Source organism: Molothrus ater, chromosome 11, assembly GCF_012460135.2.
Source record: "Molothrus ater isolate BHLD 08-10-18 breed brown headed cowbird chromosome 11, BPBGC_Mater_1.1, whole genome shotgun sequence".
In the NCBI taxonomy this organism is placed as follows: Eukaryota; Metazoa; Chordata; class Aves; order Passeriformes; family Icteridae; genus Molothrus; species Molothrus ater.
The window spans coordinates 8,974,650-8,995,550 of record NC_050488.2 but is presented as its reverse complement, the minus strand read 5'-3'; the positions used below and the strand labels follow the sequence as shown (position 1 = coordinate 8,995,550).

Below are 20,901 nucleotides of genomic sequence, written 5' to 3'. Positions count from 1 at the left end.
TAAGTATTTTCTATTTAGTTCTTTGTTATGGGGACATTTATTTTCCTTCTTAGAATTTACTTCAAGGTACTTGTTTTGCTCCTCAGTAATTCATAAATGTATTTATATACTCAGGTAATTCAATTGAAATGTATGCCCGTATATCTGTAGAATAAAGTCTTTGTTTAAGAATAATATTTGCTAAATTTTATATTTCCAGTATTTTTTGTATGTTCTTCATATATAACAATCTTCCATTTCTTTTTATACAGATGGACAATGAAAGACAACTAAGGGTGAGTTCAATTCTTTCATTTGCTTTTTTTGGCGTTGAAGAGTGAATTAAGAGAAGTATGTTATGCAGAATTATTGTTATTAAACAGGAAGAAGTAATCTTGGTGAGGGAAAATTGATTAGAAGCAAAATAGGAATCTTGTCTTGGGGTCCTGTAGAGGAAAAGTATTTTTGTGTTTTAGAAAGAGCATCTATCAATAATAATTTAACCTTAGTTAAAGGTGATTATTTAGGAAAAAAAACCTAGCAGCCTTCAGGATTTTTTTTAGTTGAGGTCATAGATTGTACCTTAGCCTGTACAAAAAGGAGTTTTTGACATCGTTCCCTTAATTTGAAGAACATGCACTAAACTTCAAATTTGTGTATAGCTTTTAAAGTAAGACTTCATCTCTGAGAGCCAGTTGAAACTCAAATTAGTATTGAAATATTTACATTAAGTAGCCTAAGGTAACACCAGTTTTGCCTAGCTGTTGTTAGGCAAACTCATTATGTAGAGATTTTATACAAAAGCTGTCAACCAAAAGCAGAAATACCTATTTCTTTGGCCAACATCCACTCCTCTTATGGAGGATGTTTGTCCACAATTTTTGCCAGATAAATGTTTGTCCAAACAACAATAACCTAAACCTTGAACTATTTTATTGTTGGCCATAAACTTCAGCAGCGGACCAAGGAAAACGCCATAGTGACAAGTACAATATTATATATTTAAACATTAAGACAGAGACCATGTTACCAACCACAAAGCAGTTTTTAGGGTATTAGTCAGTGAACTCAGAAAAGATTAGATTAAATACCTCACCTTTATGGAAATTAAGACATTTTGAAATGAAGAAATTATGAATAAAAAGAGACTTTTGCCAAGCCTAACACAAAAATACGTACATAGGTAGCTATTAGAGCTCTGAAAATCTTGTCCTTCCAGGCAGAATACTTCTTTTTGAAGAACTGTGTGCAGAGTAATCCCATGGTTCCCATCCAGCAGCAGTGGCTGAGGTCCATGCTTGCCATGGTGCCACAGCCACTTATGGAGGGCAGAGATAGAGAGCTGCTCACTGAAGACCTTTTAAAGGAGGTAGTAAGGGATTATGAAAAAAGCATGCAAAGATGTGTGTGTAAGTACCACAGATTACTCAGCACTTATATTCATGTTAGTATATGTATTATAAACTCCATATTCTCATGCTTAAAATGATTTTTCTGGTTTGTTTCAGCCAGGCAGGATCTTTGTAATCAACTACTGATTTAGCTTTTCCTGCCTTATCAAATGTATGTTGGCCGTAATATTTAAGGCAAAATTGCTTATTTTATTTGAACCAATAAAAAGTTAACCAGCTGAAAGTACAGTTCAAGCAAAGACAGCTGCAGAGCTCATGTCAAAAAGGTTGATTGCTGATGAAGTGATTTCATTATGTCTTTAACCCATTTAGTTAATTTGAAGCAAGAATGTATTGCTATTTACTGTTAAGAAAGGAGAAACTTTTAATGTACTAGTCTTTCTTTCTACCTCTTCAGGAACAGCAGCTTTTTTAAGCTTTTTATTCATAAATGCATTCATGAGTTTTCTGATGGTGCTATTGTTGCAGGAGGAAGCTCACAATAAAAATCTGCAAAGATAATTACTGTTTTCAGATATCACTCATACAGGTCACTTCAATTTTGAAACCTGTAAAAAGAGTCATGAACTGGAATTTTGAAAGTGTTTTTCCTTGAAATCATGTATTAATTTATTTACATTTGTAGTAGCTGGAATCTGAAATTGTGCTCAGTTTTGTTAATATTTTAGTGAGTGGCTGGTCTTTTAAAAATGTAGATTAAAAAATAAACAATTTAACATTGGACTAACTTCTTTGTAATGTCATCAGTGGCATAATTATAGTACCTCACTGTAATTATGTAACAGAGTTGCCATACATTCTTGCGATTCTAGAATATATCAACTTGGAAGGGGTCCATAAGGATTAGAGTCCAGCTCCTTGCAGGGCTCTGAGAGCAATGTGCAGGTGCTCCTTGCCCTCTGGCAGGACTGGTGCTGTGACCACCTCCCTGGGAAGCCCGTTGCTGTCACTGACCATCCCCTCAGCAAAGAAACTGCAGAAGTATTCCATTATGTAAGCACAAACCCATCTGAAAACCTTCAGGAACAGGAGCCAGAATTGGAATTAAGGCACCCAAATCTGTATAAAAATTCAGCAGAAGCTGTTGATTTTCAGTCGCCTTTGAGAGAACGTGTTTTGCAGACTAGGGTGACACAATTACTTTTTCCTCCTACTATGTGCTTGGTTTAAGGAAGTACAGTGACTATTGAATATGGCCTAATTTTCTTCTAATGTTCATGTATTTTTTTTTAGTGAGAAGAGCTCTTGTCAAACCAGACATAAAAGAACTTGATAAGTTGGAAGAGGAGGCACCTTTGCCTTCATTACCTCTGTGAGTGGATTCAGTTAGCAAATAACTCACTGGCAAAACACACTGAGTTAGATGAGGGACATTCTTGCTGAGCTGTGTGGACAGAGTTATGGTGCAAGATTAATTCTGGAGCCCCTTACTGGGGCATTTTTAAATCTCTGCAGAGGATCTTGCATTTGAGCACCTCTTATCTGAATGCTCTACAAAGTTTTAGCACTGACAGTGTTTTATTACTGTTCTAGTTACGTAGAGCAGCATCTGAAAATACCATGGAGGATAAAGCATGTTTTATCAGAGTATCTGTATGACTTCCACTGCATGGTGGTGAGGACATGTGTGTGGCATTAATTAACTGTTCCATACTCTTTTGAATACTATCTTTTATGTATCAGTACTTTATTCAAGTAGTGCTTGAGCTCTTAATTTTTGTTTGTTTATTTGTTTTGGTTGCTTTTTAATGCTTTTTCTTTTTTAGAGGCCTGGATTTTTCTAGTACATGGCGTAGCAGTTATATCAAAGCAAAAAACCAAATAAATTCCACCTTACATATTCTTCACCCCACAATGAAAACACTACTGGATTTTGGTTATACAGCATTCTTTGACTTTCTTGTAGTGGATTTCTCTAGTTGCAGGTAAAGTCTGTTCTGCTGAAATATTGACCCATATAGGTTTTTGAAGCTGGCAAAGATGAGCTTGTTCAGTTCTATTATTTATCATAGAACATTGCTTTGATGCACCATTTTAACATACTGTGATTTAAGTTACTGTGTGTTATGACATGACTTTTTTTCTCTCTGTTACTTATTTTATTGTTATTCAAGTTGTTGGTAATATCAGACCTTTTGATTTGTATTTTGCCTTTAATTTTGTAAAGTTCTCCCCATTGTTCACTTATTCTTAATGCTTAATTTCCATAGAAATCTGTTTAAAGTAGGATTTGAAAAATCAACTTCTCGTAGTATTGTCATCTGTACAAAATTCTATGCTAACCTTGAAGATCAGACTTCTTGCTGGTTTTCAGAAGTTGAATTTTCTGTTTAATCTTGGAACTTTAAATTTTCATAGTTTTCAAAAAGATAATTTTCAAAATATTTTTCCGCATTATTTTTTCTGGTAATTGTTCTGCAAATCCTGGAATTTGAGGCAGGCTTTTTCTTTCCTTTTAGTCTACTGAAGCAATGTGTAAATTCCCACTGTGCTTCCTGCTAGAGAAAAACTAGGTTTGTAATACAAAAGTTTGTATTGTTACCTTACTCCATGTTTGGTTTGTTTAAATTTTGTTTATAAAGTTGGCTGTAACTTTCTTTTCTAGATTGAAAGGACCAATTGACTGTAGATCTTTAAAAACTGATGCATCCCTAAGCAGTTCTAAAGCAGAAGACAAGATAATGACTACGTGGTACCAAAGGGTTCTCGGTCTCTTTAGTCAACTAGAATCCCTGGATGGTGTAAACTTGGATCAGCTTGAGTCTTTTTATAACTGTGTGGCTGTGCTTATGTCTAATCAGGTAAATATCTTTCCTCCCACGATAAACTTAATGGGATTAAAACATTACTCGCTTTGTAGAAAAGTAATGGAACAACAGTCTAGTCAAAGGAAAATGCTTTCAAGATATTTTGTTTCTACATGCATGTATTAATAATAGACTTACTTTTGTAGCAAAAATAGATGCATGGACTTTACTGAAATGTTTACTTGTTCATTAGCTTTTAGCATTTAAGGGTTGGGACTAATAACCACTAGAAAAATTAGAACTGATTTTTAATTAGAATTATTAGAAAAAATAATAGAACTGATTTCTACTTAGAATTATTAGAAAAATTCCCAGTGCTTCAGTTATCCATAATTCAGGCCAGAAGTGCTAAAATGAATGGAAATCCTGGCTTATTGGATGAGTGGAAAATGGGTTGAGCCCTTTATATGTCAACTAATAGGTGATCTATATTATTACCTAGCTGAAAGAATTACTGCAAAGAACAACAGAAGTTTTTGTGAAACTTTTTGATCTGGAAGACAGAAGACGTCTGCCTATATTTAAGATGGACTTGACTCTTGATGAAAATAGAATGGAGTTTTATCCAAGCTTACAAGAGTTAGAGGAAGCAATTCTGTTTGTAGTTGATTGTATAGGACAGACTCTCCAGGTGTGCTTTTGGTTTTTTTCATTATGCAATTGTTAAGATGTTCAGTATGTGAAAATACTTGTGACTTAGGAGTCTGACTACCCTGGCAATGGAATCAGAATGCAACTTTTATTTATTTTCCATAATGATTCTACAGGTCACATCATGAATCTTGATGCCCAGTGGCACTCCAGGCTCTGAAGTAATTTTGTAATTCCTTCTTTATAAAAACTTGGTGCACTTGCTATTGATTGTTTTAGTCTGCTCTTTGGGTCTGCAATTACAATAATAACATCTTTATTATATGTCTGCTGATTTACAATAAATTTTCATTAAAGTTAAGATCTCCAGAGAAACACAAGGAAAATTAGAGTGGATATTGCTTTTCTTTCTAGGAAAAAGAAAATACTCAAATCCCTAAAAACTATTATATACAACATCAAAAGATTGATGTCTTGGGAACCTGTCTGTGGTTCCAGGGAAGAGAGCCAGTCTGGGGGCTTTACATATGAACTGAGTATTGGTCTCATGTGGTGGTACTTTCAGAGAAGTGTTTTGGGGTTGGTTTTCTGTATTTGCATATATTAAATAATTTCATTTTATGCAAGGTTGGGTAATTTTTTGTTTTCCTTTACATGTTTCATATTCAACTCTGCTTCAGGAAAAGTCATTCTACATGTGTATAAAGCATGTGAACTTGGTCATGGTTAGGGTCTCATACTTTTGTGATCGTGTCTTCCTGCAGATTGCAACTTACTTTTAAAGTATATATATCCTTGTGCTGCTCTTTAAAATTTAAATAATCAACACTTGCACTGCTTTTAGAACTTCCAAACAGTAGATGCTTGGCTAATGGGTAGCACTGAAACTCTGGATGCTGAGCTTCCTGCTCACACTGTCCAATGGGCCAAATCCACTCTGGGAGAATCTATCAGAGACAACTTAGAAGGCCCAAAGCAACATTTTAAAGGCTATGGTAAGTGACAGAAGAGTGTGCAAATAGCTGTGTCACTTCTTTGTAATAAGTTGCTTGCTGTATGGCATATGCATTTTAGTAATATAAATGTGCTGTAATTGAATTGTAGTTGAAAATTATGGCTGGCTCGTAGATGGAACTGCAGAGGAACGGATAAACACATTTATAGCAGAGCAACCCAGTTTTGATGAATACACTACTGTAAGTTTTTATTCTACGCTTTATTTATAATTTTTACTATAAATACAGCAATAATGAGAAGGTAGCAGAGGGTAACAGGTTCTTAGCCTTTAGCTAAAAATATATGGACTACCTACAATTAACTGATTTTTTTCCCTAAAAATTTATGGTAAATAGAAGAAAGCATTACTTCTTTTCTTCAGTATTTAATACTTACTCATGTAGCCAAGTATTTAAACAACAGCTCTGAAGTGTAAAGTCTGATGTTTTTCTGAAGTTCATAGATGAATTTTTCACCCTCAAGAAGGAAATCATGAGTTTGCCAGAGGTGATTTATTTCCCTATGATCTGTTTGAATTGTGAGGATTTAAAGCAAGGTTTGGCTAATTGTGCAAATAACTTCGCAAAAATGCTAATGGACAAAATATTTGCGGATTACAGAGAGGAAAATGAAAGGTAAGTAGAATTTTTCTGCTTGTGAATGTTCTATGTGTAAATGCATAGTAGAAACATGCAGAAGAAATGCAAATATACCATACTTTCTTTACTGAAGGCTCTTGGCTAACTACTGATCTTATTCAGTTTGCACAGGCTGTTGTATTTCTTCTGCTGTGTTAGTCTCAAAAAAAAGGTAGGAGAACATATTAGTATGGACTTGGGTAATGGAGGAGCTAAAAGATCAAAGATCCAAGAACTTCATTACTGTTCTGGATGTATGTGTGAATTACAGTATTAACTGCACTGTCCAAGTCAGACTCTCTTATTACCTGATGGATACCTCAGCAGGGCTGTTCTCAAGCCATTCTTCCCCATTTGTATTTGTGCTGGGTGTGACTCCATCCTGGGTGCAGAATCTGCCATTTCAACTCATTGCCTTCCATCCCCTTAATCACAGTCAAATGTTTAATTCTGCGAAGTGTCCCATCCTTCAGGGGAGTCAGCAGCACCTCACAGCTGTATGATGAGCAAACTTGCTGATGGTGCATCCAACTCTTGCATCAAAATCAGTGATAAAGATTCAGTTCAGATTGAACTGAACTGGCCCGGAAGTGAATCCTGAGGAACACTGCTGGTAACAGTTGCCAGCCATTTGCTTACAACACTTGGAGCTCTGCACTTCACCAGTTCTTCACCTAGCACACCATGAACACACTCATCCACACTTGGACAACTTTTCTAGAAGGATTCTGTGAAGGACAGTATCAAAAGCCTTATTAAAACTCAGAATAATTATATCCACCACCTCCCCTTTATCTTCTATATGGGTGACCTTACAGGATATCAATTTAGTCAAACAGGAGGTTAATTTGCAGGTATGGATTAAGTCATGGGGAATCTCTTACTACATTTTTTAGTTAAAATGAACAATTATGGCCAAGTTTTATAGTGATTCCACATTACCAAAGTGAGACAATATTTACTAGGAAAGTGTTTGTGTGTACACTAATGATAGTTTGCTGAAGTTCTTTTAGTAGCAACAGGTTACTAAAGCATTTATTTCAGAAGAATGCCCCAAAATCCAAACAAAGCAAATATTGCAAGTCAGAAACCAGTATTTGTCTAGACTGACTTGGTCATATTTCCCTTCTAGTTTCATAAATAATGGAATTTTGTGAGGGGAGAATACTTAAAGAAGTAATTTGAATTTTTAATTGCATTAAAGCTGAGCTTGAAACCAGTCAAACTAGCATCTTAAAATATTGGAATTTTATGTAAAATAAACCTATAGGATAATCAGTGAATGTGAAGCCATTAAGGAATGTGCATTAAAAGTTCCTGAGTCAACAGAAGAAATGGTAGAAATAATGGAACACATGAAGAAAGTCAAGAGCAAAGATTTTCAGGACCTGGTGCGAAGGAGTAAGGTAAAAGACTGTCCTTTAATTCTTGATCCTTTATTAGACATGCTGACCTATACAAATAAAGAATTAATTCCAGAGGGCAGACTTTTTTCTGCCTGTGTGAATAAACTCAGTGTTACTTTGGACAGAAGTGGGAAGTCCAGCTTATTCTTTGCCACATGTATTTGCTTCTTGTTCCCATTCCCATGTGTTCTGCAAGTCTGTGAGGAAATGCAGCTTCTAATAAATCAGTCCATTTATTTTTTGTATTTGGAGACTTACTTCAGGACTGCTTAACAATCTATTTGTGAAAATGTAATAGACAGTATAAAGAACATTTTATGTGTAAAAACAGTCAACAGACTTTGAACACACAAGAAACAATTTACTCTTTGAGCAGAATATAGGTGATGTTACATTAGGAGTAGTTTGTGAATGTGTGTGTGAATATGTGTCAGATTTTCTGATGGTAATAGGTCTATAAATATGTTTATATCTGCAGAAATTGTATTTTGTATATTTTTAATAACATTAGAATTTCTGCATATAGATTTACAGAACACAGGAGTCATATTTAGAGAAACAAGCTCATGATCAGGGCAAGGATTTGAAAAGTGTTACACATTTATTTTGGATGTTAATATTCAATTGGCTGAAGGAGCTCTGAATTCTGAAAAGTTCATGAAATGTAGATTTTTATTTTCTCTTTATAGATAATATTATCATGCCCTGTATTTTAAACAGATCTATCATACCTAAAGTTTTGTGAAATCTCTCTTTGTAGGAGTGCTGTCGGCAAATGAGTTACTTGATAGATGTTTATCCATTTACTGCTGAAGACATTGAACTAAATAAAACAGCCATATTTTGGCCAAAGAAGATTACCCGCATTTTTAAAGAGCATGATACTGTAAGAGCATTTTCTTAGTTTATGGTGTATTTTGGCTTGTTAGACTTCTCACTTTACTTGAGCTATTATTTCCTCAGCAGGCTAAATGTACATACACATATAACATGGACCATACTCATTTAGACATGCATGAATAACATATTTCCTGATTTTTGTAACAAAAGTGGGCTTTTTGTGGTTAAATTTTAAAACTGTCACTGTAACTTAAAAGCTTCAGCACATCTGATTATCCTAATATGCTTGTGGTCAGTACTAGGTAAGATATAGGTAGATGAAAGTTCACTACACTGTACTTGAAATTTAACTGAAAATGTAACTGCCAGGCCCTTAGTAAGACTGAGTGTCTGAAGAGAAAGTCATTTGGTTAAAATGGTATTTTGTTCTGTCAAAAAAAAGAACAGGGGGAACAATGTTTCCTAGTAATAATTAATAGAAAATATGCAGCATCTCATTTTCTCTGTGTGACTGTAGATTAATTTTCTTCCACCACCTGTATTCATCTTGCTTAGCATGCTTTCTCTCTGTCTATGGCACAGTAAATCGAGCCTTTTATTGTTCTCTTGCCTCTGTAGTAATTTAGCATAGATTTAATAATTTCTTCTAAAATTTTTAAAGAATTCATAATTAACATTTTTAAAAATCAGTATCTTTTAAATATTACAAGTAAGGATTTCTCCTTTAATAAGTTTTGTCCAAGGGTATAAATTACGCCTCTGACTGAAAAGATACACAGCTTGAGAGACTGCTACATCCATAAAATACTTTGTTTGCATGATATCCCCATGCAAGCACATTATTCTTTTGATCCCCCCCAAAAAATCAGTAAAATTAATTTTCTACACAGAGAGTCCATGATGCTTGTTCTAACTCCTTTTATTGAAAATGGTACTACAGAGTGAATCTCACTACTTGGTGAGAATCCCTCAGCAGTGGGACCCTGTAGCTGGCTGTAAGTGACTTGCGTTGTGCTAGAGGTTGAGGACAAGAAAAGTTTCACACCAAGTTTTCATGAGTCTGTATATTTGCATTGTATACTTTCAGATATGAGTCTGTTCTTATTCTAGTGCAAAATGAAAAGAGTGGTTCCTCCTTTGGTGAAATTCTGTCTGTCACAAATTTTGCATGGCAGTAGGTGTCCTTGTCTTAGGAAATCTCTCTCTTTGTTGATTTTTTTGTTTGGTACCCTAAAACAGAGCCTTGAGTGTGCAGACCCAGTGCTTTCAGGTGGTCTTATGTTCTAGAATTTCTGGCTTTTACAGCCACAGGTACATGTGGGATAACATTGGCTCTCAGCAACTGTAGGTGTCCTTTTTGGCAGTAAAATACTGAATCCCAAAATTAAGAATACCTTTTTTTTTTCCTGTAATGCTTTATTTTCTGTCTCCTGTTTCCTGAAGGAGGCCTTTGAGGCAATCCTAACTGCTATGATTGTTGAGATGAAGCTACCATGCTAGCAAATAGAGGTTGCAAACACTGAAGTGGGACATAGGAAAAAAAATCAGCTGTTGCAAGGTCGATAATTTATCTGTACTGTTAGTTTTGTCTGTTTGCATTAAATGTTTAGATGGTAGTATGTATGTTAATTATTGAAAGAACTTAAAATCACCTTTGTCATGAAAAAAATAAATTCTTTTGTAGCTGATCCAACAGTCTAAAGCTGAACGAGAACAAGAAGTGCAACAGAAATGTGAGAACCTGCATGGTGAATTAGACAAGGTTTATAAATCTGTGTCAGAATTAGAAGAATACTCAGAACTGGATCGCATGCAGCAGGTTTGATTAATAATATAAAATTGGTATAAATGTTTTATGTGTCTAATACCCAGGGATCATAGAAAAATTGTAATGAAAAGTAATCAGTGTAACAAATGTGAACTAAAACATTTATTATTCTCTTGCCACAGATACCAAGCTTAATCCCTCTCCCATTTTTGTTAACCACTGGCATTTATCATTTTATTTAGAGGAAAGTTTGCTATAAAGCTAGAATTAGCTGATAGATACCAATAATAGAAGTTCAGAAAGAGTGTGTGCACCCACGAATATAATTTATTCGTTTTCCCTCATTACCACAAATCAATTAATGCAAAACCAGCACAGTTACCAATTTGATACTTTTTTCCTACAAACCTCAAAACTTAATTGTTATGCTAGTGAAGAGCAGACCACTGGCTCCAAAGTTTCATTAATTTCTAGCAGTATTTTTTAATTTTCAGAGCATGTCTTGTGCTTTAATTGGAGGATATTGCATAGTAAGAAATAGTGGCTTTTTAAAAAACAAAGCACTTCAAAGCACAGAACAGAAATCCTAAGCTAATAAATCCCAGTTACCAATATGATATTCCATGTACATAAAAAATTGTGTGCCTGCCTCCTGGAACAGTAAGTTTAAAAGCCCACACATTTTGAATATACTCTAAAATTCAGTAATGAGAACCAATTTTATTTTTCATAATGTTCATTTGGTTTCTTCACAGTTTATATACTCATCAATAAGCAGAAGTGTTTTTAAATCTTGTTTCCAAAATTTTAATGTGAAAGCTTATATTTTAATATAAGCTGTTCAGAGCACAATTTGGTTATTTCTCAAGACATACTATTATTTGATTTCAGTATGTGACTGAGGTGAGGACTTTACACAAAACAATACAGGACACTGATGAAACAGTAGCTGCTCTTAATAAAGAGGAGATTCTGCTTGGATGGAAACCAAGTGAATTCCCTCTCCTCAACAACTTAAGAGCTGAGATAGAACCATACCAGAAACTCTTCAATCTTATACTGAAATGGCAGCGAACAGAAAGAAGGTAATTCACCAGTAAATGCTGTAAGAGGTAGAGTGAGCAAAATGCTTATCCTGGTCTCATTTATGTCAGATGTAGAATATGGATTTGTTTTCTTGTTAACATGTTTCTAGCAAGCAAAGTAAGAGGGTAATATAACAAATAGATCAGACTTGCTATTTTTAATTCAGCTAGAAAAAAAGTTGGTTTGTTTTTATTTTTAAAATGTCATCATGGAATCACAGAATCACTGGACTTCCTAAGCTGGAAGGGACCCACAAAGATGATGAAGTCCAAGTCCTGGCATTGCACAGGACAGCCCCAAGAATCACACCATGAATCACACACATGAGCTCAACTAGAGAGCTCATCATCTGCATGTAACCAAAACTGGTTTTAACCTAGCAGCTGTCCAAAATGGTGCGTTCAAATGACTATGTTGCTGCTTAGTGGTTACATTCTACCACAAAACTGTACTCTGTGTTTAAATTAAGGGAGATTCTTTATTATTTCATTTATTCTTTAGAAGGTATAATGTGCTATGGCTGAAAGTGGGGGGGGTTTGAAAACACAAGACCTAGTGTATTTTTAAATGTCATATGTCAATCTCTCTCTAGAGTTTAACTTAAATATTTGTCCATTCATGCAGTTACTCAGTTTCAGTATGTGTCTGACTTGAGAGAACTACACAAATACACAGAAGAATGTGGTTGAGCCACTTTTAGCTGGGCTTTAGAATTTTGCAAAGAATAACAATAATGTGGAAGAAGAGCTTTGCTTTAATTTAAATAGCTATTCATGTGTTGCAAAACAAAGTGATAATTATTTGTGGGCCACATTTGTTATTCTGTTTTGTAACCTTATTTTTTCTCTCAGATGGATGGATGGGACCTTTTTGGAGCTAGATGGGGAAAGCATGGAGACTGAGATTGATGAATTTTATAGAGAGATTTACAAACTGTTAAGACTCTTCCAACAAAAGCAGAAGAAAGCGGCAACGGAGAAGAAAAAGGCAGCGCGATACACAGGTCTGCTGGGTAATCCAACTCTTACAATGTGTTCCTCAGTTCTGGAGCAGATTAAAGAATTCAAGGTAAGAAAACATGAGAGAGATTAATATCTGATACTGAGGGACAAATGCTAAATTCAGGGCTTAGTACATGTAGATGATGCAGAGTCAGAGATAGAGTGAGGCTGTTCTGAATCCCCATTTCCGGATTGTACTGTCTCATTCATTTTAATAAAACTGGATTTTAAAATTTTTTAAATAGTTTCTGGAATTGCAACGAGAGCACACATATAGGAGAAAAGTCATTTTTGGATGCAGAAAAACATTTAAGGATGTAGTTGGGAATTTTGAAATGGGACTCGTGTTATGGTAATAGAAGCAAAATTTAGCATCACTGAAAAATTATGCTTAATAGTTTTTTTATATTTCTTCTTCAGTAGTTGATATAATTATTTAGAAATTGAATGGAAAACCAAGTGCAGCCATCTGCAGCTTTTGGAAAAGATTTTCATGTCTTCAGCTGCTGTAGCAGAATTTTAAATGCACACAAAAGATGAAAAAATGAAGAAAAAATGTAAATTACAATATTTACTTATAAATGTTTCTTCTGAATTAGGAGTATATTCCCACTGTGGTTGTCTTTTGTAATCCTGGCATGAGAGAACGTCACTGGAAGCAGATGTCAGACATAGCAGGATATGATGTAACACCAGATGCTGGAACTACCCTGAGAAAAGTGTTGAAGCAGAATCTATCCTCTTACTTGGACCAGTTCACAGCAATAAGTGTAGGGGCAAGCAAGGTAAGCACAGAGGTTTGATAGTGACAAATGTGACATCAGGTCTCTTATTGAATACTTTTGTGACTTGTTAGCATTATTTGTCTCTGCCATTATGCAACAGAGGAGATTTGGTGAGACTTTGGTCCATTATATATTAATAATGAGTGTAAGGATTTGTAGCTCATGTGACATCATCAGCATTTCCCAAGTGTGCTGCTTTCTGTGTGCAAGAAAAGAATATACTGAGGAAAAATAATAACAAATAGTTAATTTGTGCTGTTAGAGCAAAATAGTTTATTCAGCTAGATATGCTTATATATTGAATTAGAGAGTTGGAAAAAAATAATTCAGTGACTAGACCAAGCTATTTCCTTTTTGAATAGGAATTTTCCTTGGAGAAAGCAATGCATACCATGAAGGAAACCTGGGATTCAATTTCCTTCACCACAAATGTGTATCGTGAGACTGGTATTCATATTCTGTCTTCAGTGGATGATATTCAGGCTCTTCTTGATGATCAGATTATGAAAACTCAGACAATGAGAGGATCACCTTTCATTAAACCGTTTGAGACTGAAATAAGGGTACAATGAGTACTTTTTCAACCATTTTTATTTGTGAGATAACTGTAGTGCAATAGTATACTGATTGTATTACAACTTTATTGTTTGAATTGTTAACAAAATATTTTCATTGATTTTTCAGTAAGAATCTTTTAAGTCATGAGTCATACTTATCTTATTACTGTTTTGGAATTCTCTCTTCCATTCAGATTCAAGTGTAACCAAGAGAACATGATCATTTTTTCTCATATTTTGCAAAATCACTATTTCCATTAGCCTTGCTTCTTAATAACTGGAAATAATGCTTCTATTATTGCTAATAAGAACATTTATGTATTTATTGAGTTTTGGACTCAAATTTTGAACTACAATGTTTTCCTCAGGGCAAAGGAAGTTCTTGATGGCTGGGAGAGTGTTTTTAAATCAGGCCTCAGAGCAATGATGGCAGTGCTTTACACTTGCTTTTGAATTTCAGGGCTAGAGTAGTCTTTGTGGTGCTAACACCATGGCTTTTGACAGGAGAGAAGCTGGTGGAATTGCTTTGCAGTTACCCTTCCTAGTTCATTGTTGCTTTATGTGGGAAATATTCAGGCTCAAGCAGGCTCAGTGAACATGCTTACACTTTACAGGCAGCCTGCTCCAGTGGTATCTGCCATTGTCCTGACTTGATGGATATCTCCTGTGAGCTGAGGTAGCTTTTCTGGTATTGTGTCCCTGCTGCCATTCAGCTAAAAGAGCCCTTGCTGTGGGGAGATGAAGTAGAATTTATCACTGGTAGCCTCCTGGCTATTGCTTAACAATTAAGTTATTGAAAGTTCATAGCACTAAAGTGATAAATGCAGTTTGGAAAATTAATTTCCAAGTGAGTAAAAATTTCTGAGCTCCTTTGGCCATCTGTATATGTGGAAGAACTTACACTCCTAAATATTTTTCTTTCATTTTGTTTATTGGTAGACTTTTTTTTTTCTCTTTGGGAGCTGGAATACCACAATGTCTACCTTTCCTGAATTTGTTGTCTCGTTATCATAATTTGTCTCATTATTTCTTAGAAATGTCAAGTTAATGTTCTTTAACCATTTATTAAGGAATGGGAAAGCCGCTTGATTAAAATTCAGGAGAATATTGATGACTGGCTCAAAGTGCAGGCCCAGTGGCTGTATTTGGAACCCATTTTTTCTTCTGAGGATATTATGCAACAGATGCCAGAAGAGGGACGGCAGTTTCAGACTGTGGATAGACAGTGGAGAGAGATTATGCAGTTTTGTGCTGAAGACCCAAAGGTAAGGGCAATGTCCATTCCTGACAGGAAGCAGTAACTTCTCTTGCCTTGGTGGGGTGCCACGGTGCCAGATTTCAGCCCGGCCAGCTCCCGACACCGAGAGCACAGCTGGGCTGCCTCACAAAGCTGTCTGATCCGGCTGCAGCTACAGGGCACGGCAGCTCTACGGCTCAGGGGGGCTGCAGACTGTGCCGAGGGTAGGGACAAGGACTGGGGACAGGCCCTCTGTATGGTTTCCAAAGAAGGCTTTTCCCAGAGGTTCAGTGACAGAAAGGGCAAAGTGACCTGCATACATCAGATTATAAGGGGTAGGAGGTCCCAGGGGAGGATACAGTCTTTGACCAATTGGGAAAAATTGGGGGTGGAACACAAGGTGGGGAATACAATGAATAAACCAATAGGGGACTGCAGGGGAGGAGAATAATTTAAACAAACCAGTGGGGTTTCGAAGGACACAAGATTTATAGGGAAGTTTCTAGAGAAAGAGGCAGGCTTGGGGAGGGATTGACATTCAAAAGGAGGAGAACAGGGAACAGAGGGGCAGATCTTTGGAGAGATGGACAGCTAGGGCAAAACCAATAACACGGGGGAGAGGAACAATCCATCAATAACAAAATATGCTATAACAGTACAAAATAGGAAAGATTAGAAAACTGACTGCTAGAAATGTATTACAATTTAAAAACACGCAATGCTACAGTGGGGGTGGGAGGGGATGCTTTGTTTTCAGAATATATACAGTGAACTACGATTTCAGTTCCCTAGGCTTTCAAGAATAAAAAGTTATGTTGTTCCTTATTTGAGTAATTTCAGTTTGAAATATTTCATTTATAGCTGACAGTTTGCACATGTAACCTGTTGTTACAGGTTCTTGCTGCTACTTCCTTTGAAGGATTAACAGAGAAGCTTCGGAACTGTAATGAACTTCTTGACAAAATCATGAAAGGGCTTAATGCTTACCTTGAAAAAAAACGTCTCTTCTTTCCCCGGTATGATGAGCTTTGGTTATTTAAAACCCACAGATTCTGAATGGGGCTTTCTTGTTGGGAATAAGATCAGTCTTAAAAATAGCTCGATAATGCAGTTGTATATTTTTTCTAATTTTTTAGCTTCTTTTTCTTGTCTAATGATGAAATGTTGGAGATCCTGTCAGAGACTAAGGATCCTCTTAGAGTTCAGCCTCACTTGAAGAAGTGTTTTGAAGGCATTGCTAAGCTGGACTTCCTTCGCAATTTGGATATTAAAGGAATGTGTAGCTCTGAAGGGGAGCATGTGACACTGGTTTCAAACATTTCTACTTCTGAAGCTCGAGGTGCAGTGGAGAAGTGGTTAATTCAAGTAGAAGATGTTATGCTGAAGACTGTACGTGATGTAATTGCCAGATCAAGAATGGTATGGGGTTTATGATAATTTAAGAACTGTAGCACCTATCTTTGTTTTGTGGCTGTCTCTTGGCTTTCTAAAATTCTTCCTCAACACAGGAGTTGCTGAAGTCATGTGGCCAGGACCAAGTTAACATGACATGTATTTAATAGGCCAGTGATATACATTAGAGTTTAGTTTGAATAAGATGCAAGTAGTTTTCTTACAATACTGGATACAAATTCTTCTAAAAGTTTCACAGCACTACTATTTTACACGATATATCATCCAATGTAATAGTTCAGGTTTCTTATGAATTAGAAATAGAACACTTGTAATATGCTTGCTTCCTCCTAAAAGGAAATCGTTAGACAGAAAATATTTCTTTGTATGAAGTTAACAAGTTGTAAATATTTCTATAATATGGAAAGATAATTCTAAGAATATTTAAAATTATTGGGTAAAAAATTGTGAACCTAAGGGGAAAAGAGCATTTAAAGCTCCACTTGGACATTGCAAATAGGAAAATAGTATTCTTCAGCAAGGAATATTAACCTTATAAACTTCTGTATTACATTGCTGTATTTATTCCCAGACACTGTGTTTGTATGATGTATGTAACTCTTTCAGGCTTATCTAGAGACTGAGAGAAAGCGCTGGGTTCTGGAGTGGCCTGGCCAAGTAGTGCTGTGTGTGTCTCAAATGTACTGGACAAGTGAGGTACATGAAGTTCTTCTCCAGGGACCCAAGGTACTGTGCAATGCATAATTTGGAAAAAATCTTTCTTAGTGTTTCATTTCAGCTGGTGTATTTTGCTTAATCAAACAGCTTTTTACAATTAAATAAAATTTTAAAAATTTTGAGTGTTTGTGTTTGACATACATGAATTTATGTACAGTGATTTATACCTTTCATTCAAGTACTTAAATATTCTTATTTAGAACAATCATAGTTTAAAATGTAGCTTTGCAACATAAATTAATAACTTTAATTTAACTTAATAAGTGGGTAAGAGAGAATTTTATGAAAAACCATGACAATATAAATAGGAGCTTAATAAGCAACCTCTGTTAAGATATCTAGTCAACATGTAGACGTCTGGAACACTTGAAACTGTGATATAACTAGTCTCAAATTTACTTTTTGTCTCCTAGGGCTTAAAGGGTTACTATGATACACTTCAGCTTCAACTTAATGATATTGTAGAGCTGGTGAGAGGAAAACTGTCAAAGCAAACAAGGATTACATTGGGTGCCTTGGTTACTCTTGATGTTCATGCTAGAGATGTCATCAAGGAAATGATTGGAAGTGGTAATTATATTTGAAGATGTTTTTCTTAACACACAGTTAATGAAAAATCATTAACCAGTCAGATTTTACTGCCTAAAACAGTACAACACTAAGATGGATTTGTGAGTATTTGGCTACAAACATCAACACTAATAATTCAAAGCTGTTTTAAATTTAACCATAATAGAAAATCCAGCTATCTACAACATCTTTTATGATTGCTGTCAACTCTGTTTGTCAGGTGTGCAGAATGAAACAGACTTTCAGTGGCTTGCGCAGCTGCGCTATTATTGGCAGAACGAGAACGTTCGCGTGTGCATCATTAACTGCAATGTGAAATACGCCTACGAGTACCTGGGCAACTCGCCCCGCCTGGTGATCACTCCTCTCACTGACAGGTGCTACCGCACCCTGGTACGAGCTTTGTAATTTCTGCAGAATGTTCAACATGAAAATCACTCAAAACCACAAATCTGGACAGCGCACCAGCCTGACTGAAGCATTAGTGTGTTCTTCTGTCGTGGTTTTGCTTTTTTAAAACACACAGGAAAAAAAGACAATAATTGATTACTGTAAAGATTATGAGAATGCAAAGTGCTTTTCTGATGTTCTGGGGTTGCTAAATTAGATGGAGAAGGATTCACTTGTGATCACACTGTTCCTAAGACTAGTACAAGTTTGGCCACTTTTTAGTACCCCTGCTCTTGGCAGAGGTGTTTATTATTGTACTCTTTTATCCTCAGCTAACCTGACAACTGAAAGTTACCAAAGTCATCTCAGATACCGTTTTTCTCATTATCAGTTACTGCAGTCTCTTTGCTGGAGTATGATTTCAGGTTTTGCTAGGCACACGTGGTGTGGCCGTAGCTGATGCTTGGTATCTGTTTGTCAAAACATCACGGGATGTTGGTGTGAGATTGTGATGCAGCTGGTAGTCTGTTTTGGTTTTAGGCTCACAAGCCTTGAATCAGAGCACAGCAGGTAGAAGCATGGCATTCTGGCAAATAGAAGTCTTGTCCTTTGCCCTCCAAGATCAATAAAGTATTCCCAGAACCTGTCAGTCAATACAGATGTGGCCCTGTAACTGGGCCACATCTGTATTGGACTGTGGATTGGACTGTTTGCTTAAAGTCTGCAACTTTTATTTTCTGTCAGATTTCCTCCTACTTCAATGGAGTATAGAAAAGAATATTGAATAGTCAGTGGAAGGCATATACATCAAAGGGGGATGGTGTAGGAAAGAAAAAGAAAAGAGGAAAAAAATATATAAAAGGACAGATGGAGAGAAAAGACTAGCAACAAGCAGCTGCAACAAATTTAATTTGAAAGGTGTATCTAAACAAGAACTGAAAGATTGGGTATAATAAAGACTGAGTAACCAATCATGGTCTTGATGATTATAAAGCTAAACCCTCTGTTAGTGTCAAAATTAAATTCTCTTGCCTCTTTTTCCCAGCTGTGAGTACATTTCAGATTCTTTTTAATTAGGAAAACCATACCTTTTATCTTAGATAAAATAAGTGCATGAAACTATCAAATGCAATTTAATTTTTCCATTTTCATTCAGAAGAATTTCATACAAATAATTTCCATAAACTATTTCTGTGCTTTAGATTGGAGCCTTTTATTTAAACCTCGGTGGCGCCCCAGAGGGTCCAGCAGGAACAGGTAAAACAGAGACCACCAAAGATTTGGCTAAGGCTCTTGCTGTTCAGTGTGTTGTCTTTAACTGCTCTGATGGCCTTGATTACCTGGCAATGGGAAAGGTAAACAGAAAATAAATATATGTTGTATTTTATTTTTAGCATGAAAATTTCAGGGTCCCTGTTTTGCAGACACAAATAAATGTGGTCCTGTGGTCTGCTGCCCTTGGATGCTATATGCTGTTTTCTACATGTTTCATTTTCTGTGCTTTATGAAAGCCTATTAAGTTTCTAATTAAAACATGAAACAAACAAGAGTTCACGGGGTTGGGATCTTCTGATTTAGCTTGCTTTAGAGTCAAAAACTTTGCTCTTCAGTACATCACTGATCTATGATCTAAAGAGGTTTAAGCATTAGTATTGCAATTGTATTTTTTAATCTATTAAACTTTTTTACATTCCTACATTATATTCTTAGTTTCTTTTGAAACGTTTCTGTTAGCAATGTTATTGATTTCTTTCTTCATTTGCAGTTTTTCAAGGGTTTGGCTTCATCAGGTGCCTGGGCATGTTTTGATGAATTCAATCGCATTGAACTGGAAGTGCTGTCTGTAGTGGCACAGCAGATCCTGTGCATCCAAAGAGCCATACAGATGAAGCTAGAAACATTTAATTTTGAAGGAACTGAGCTGAAGCTTAACCCAAACTGTTTTATAGCAATTACTATGAATCCAGGTTATGCAGGACGTTCTGAACTTCCAGATAATCTGAAGGTAAAATAATAAGATGCATCTGTGACCTTTGTGATAGTTTTGTCCAGGTGAGCTGTTTTCATGAAGAGGCTTTGCTAACTGAAAGCAGAGATAGTGCAGCATGAGGAGCACGCCAACTACAGATTGCTGAAAGAAAGAAAGTGCATTCTCTCACCTGCCATGGACCACATTTCCCTTCCTTTCTGCTGGATGTATCTGTGCAGGGGGCAAATTGCATTCTTGCATTCTTGAGACAGTGCTGAGGGAAAAGTGCTAGAGACACGGTGTCTTTTCTTAATATACTGTATTGTACATTAAGATGGATATTGGTGGTAGCTCGGGTTAAATTCCTAGGGAGTCTTAACTGCAAATATTGATAATACTGTTTTGTGGTGGGATAAATAATGTAAAAGTTCTGCATTGCTTTCCATTCCTAAATTAATTATTTGAAGATATTTCTTTGGGTATGTATTCCAGGTTCTTTTCCGAACGGTAGCCATGATGGTTCCAAACTATGCTCTGATAGCAGAAATTTCCCTCTATTCCTATGGATTTTTGAATGCTAAGTCGCTGTCAGTGAAGATAGTCATGACCTACAGGCTTTGTTCAGAGCAGCTTTCCTCTCAGTATCACTACGACTATGGCATGCGGGCAGTCAAAGCTGTGCTGGTGGCTGCAGGCAATCTAAAGTTAAAATTTCCAACAGAAGATGAAGATATATTGG

The 20,901-nt window shown here is 36.0% G+C and overlaps 1 protein-coding gene across 1 annotated transcript in view; it reads left to right on the top strand.

Annotated features, from left to right (window-relative positions):
* DNAH12 (dynein axonemal heavy chain 12) overlaps positions 1 to 20,901 on the top strand; it is a 59,358-nt gene that overhangs the window by 1,266 nt on the left and 37,191 nt on the right. Inside the window, exons 4-28 of the mRNA XM_036391275.1 lie at positions 252 to 275; positions 1,199 to 1,388; positions 2,625 to 2,703; positions 3,158 to 3,316; positions 3,997 to 4,192; positions 4,641 to 4,829; positions 5,634 to 5,784; positions 5,894 to 5,985; positions 6,242 to 6,420; positions 7,694 to 7,829; positions 8,590 to 8,715; positions 10,354 to 10,488; positions 11,329 to 11,522; positions 12,375 to 12,591; positions 13,124 to 13,309; positions 13,672 to 13,872; positions 14,937 to 15,131; positions 15,998 to 16,119; positions 16,240 to 16,522; positions 17,123 to 17,242; positions 17,647 to 17,803; positions 18,024 to 18,196; positions 19,396 to 19,548; positions 19,959 to 20,198; positions 20,655 to 20,900. Coding sequence (XP_036247168.1) covers positions 252 to 275; positions 1,199 to 1,388; positions 2,625 to 2,703; positions 3,158 to 3,316; positions 3,997 to 4,192; positions 4,641 to 4,829; positions 5,634 to 5,784; positions 5,894 to 5,985; positions 6,242 to 6,420; positions 7,694 to 7,829; positions 8,590 to 8,715; positions 10,354 to 10,488; positions 11,329 to 11,522; positions 12,375 to 12,591; positions 13,124 to 13,309; positions 13,672 to 13,872; positions 14,937 to 15,131; positions 15,998 to 16,119; positions 16,240 to 16,522; positions 17,123 to 17,242; positions 17,647 to 17,803; positions 18,024 to 18,196; positions 19,396 to 19,548; positions 19,959 to 20,198; positions 20,655 to 20,900 — 4,143 coding nt within the window. The remainder of the gene's footprint in view (positions 1 to 251; positions 276 to 1,198; positions 1,389 to 2,624; positions 2,704 to 3,157; positions 3,317 to 3,996; positions 4,193 to 4,640; positions 4,830 to 5,633; positions 5,785 to 5,893; positions 5,986 to 6,241; positions 6,421 to 7,693; positions 7,830 to 8,589; positions 8,716 to 10,353; positions 10,489 to 11,328; positions 11,523 to 12,374; positions 12,592 to 13,123; positions 13,310 to 13,671; positions 13,873 to 14,936; positions 15,132 to 15,997; positions 16,120 to 16,239; positions 16,523 to 17,122; positions 17,243 to 17,646; positions 17,804 to 18,023; positions 18,197 to 19,395; positions 19,549 to 19,958; positions 20,199 to 20,654; position 20,901) is intronic.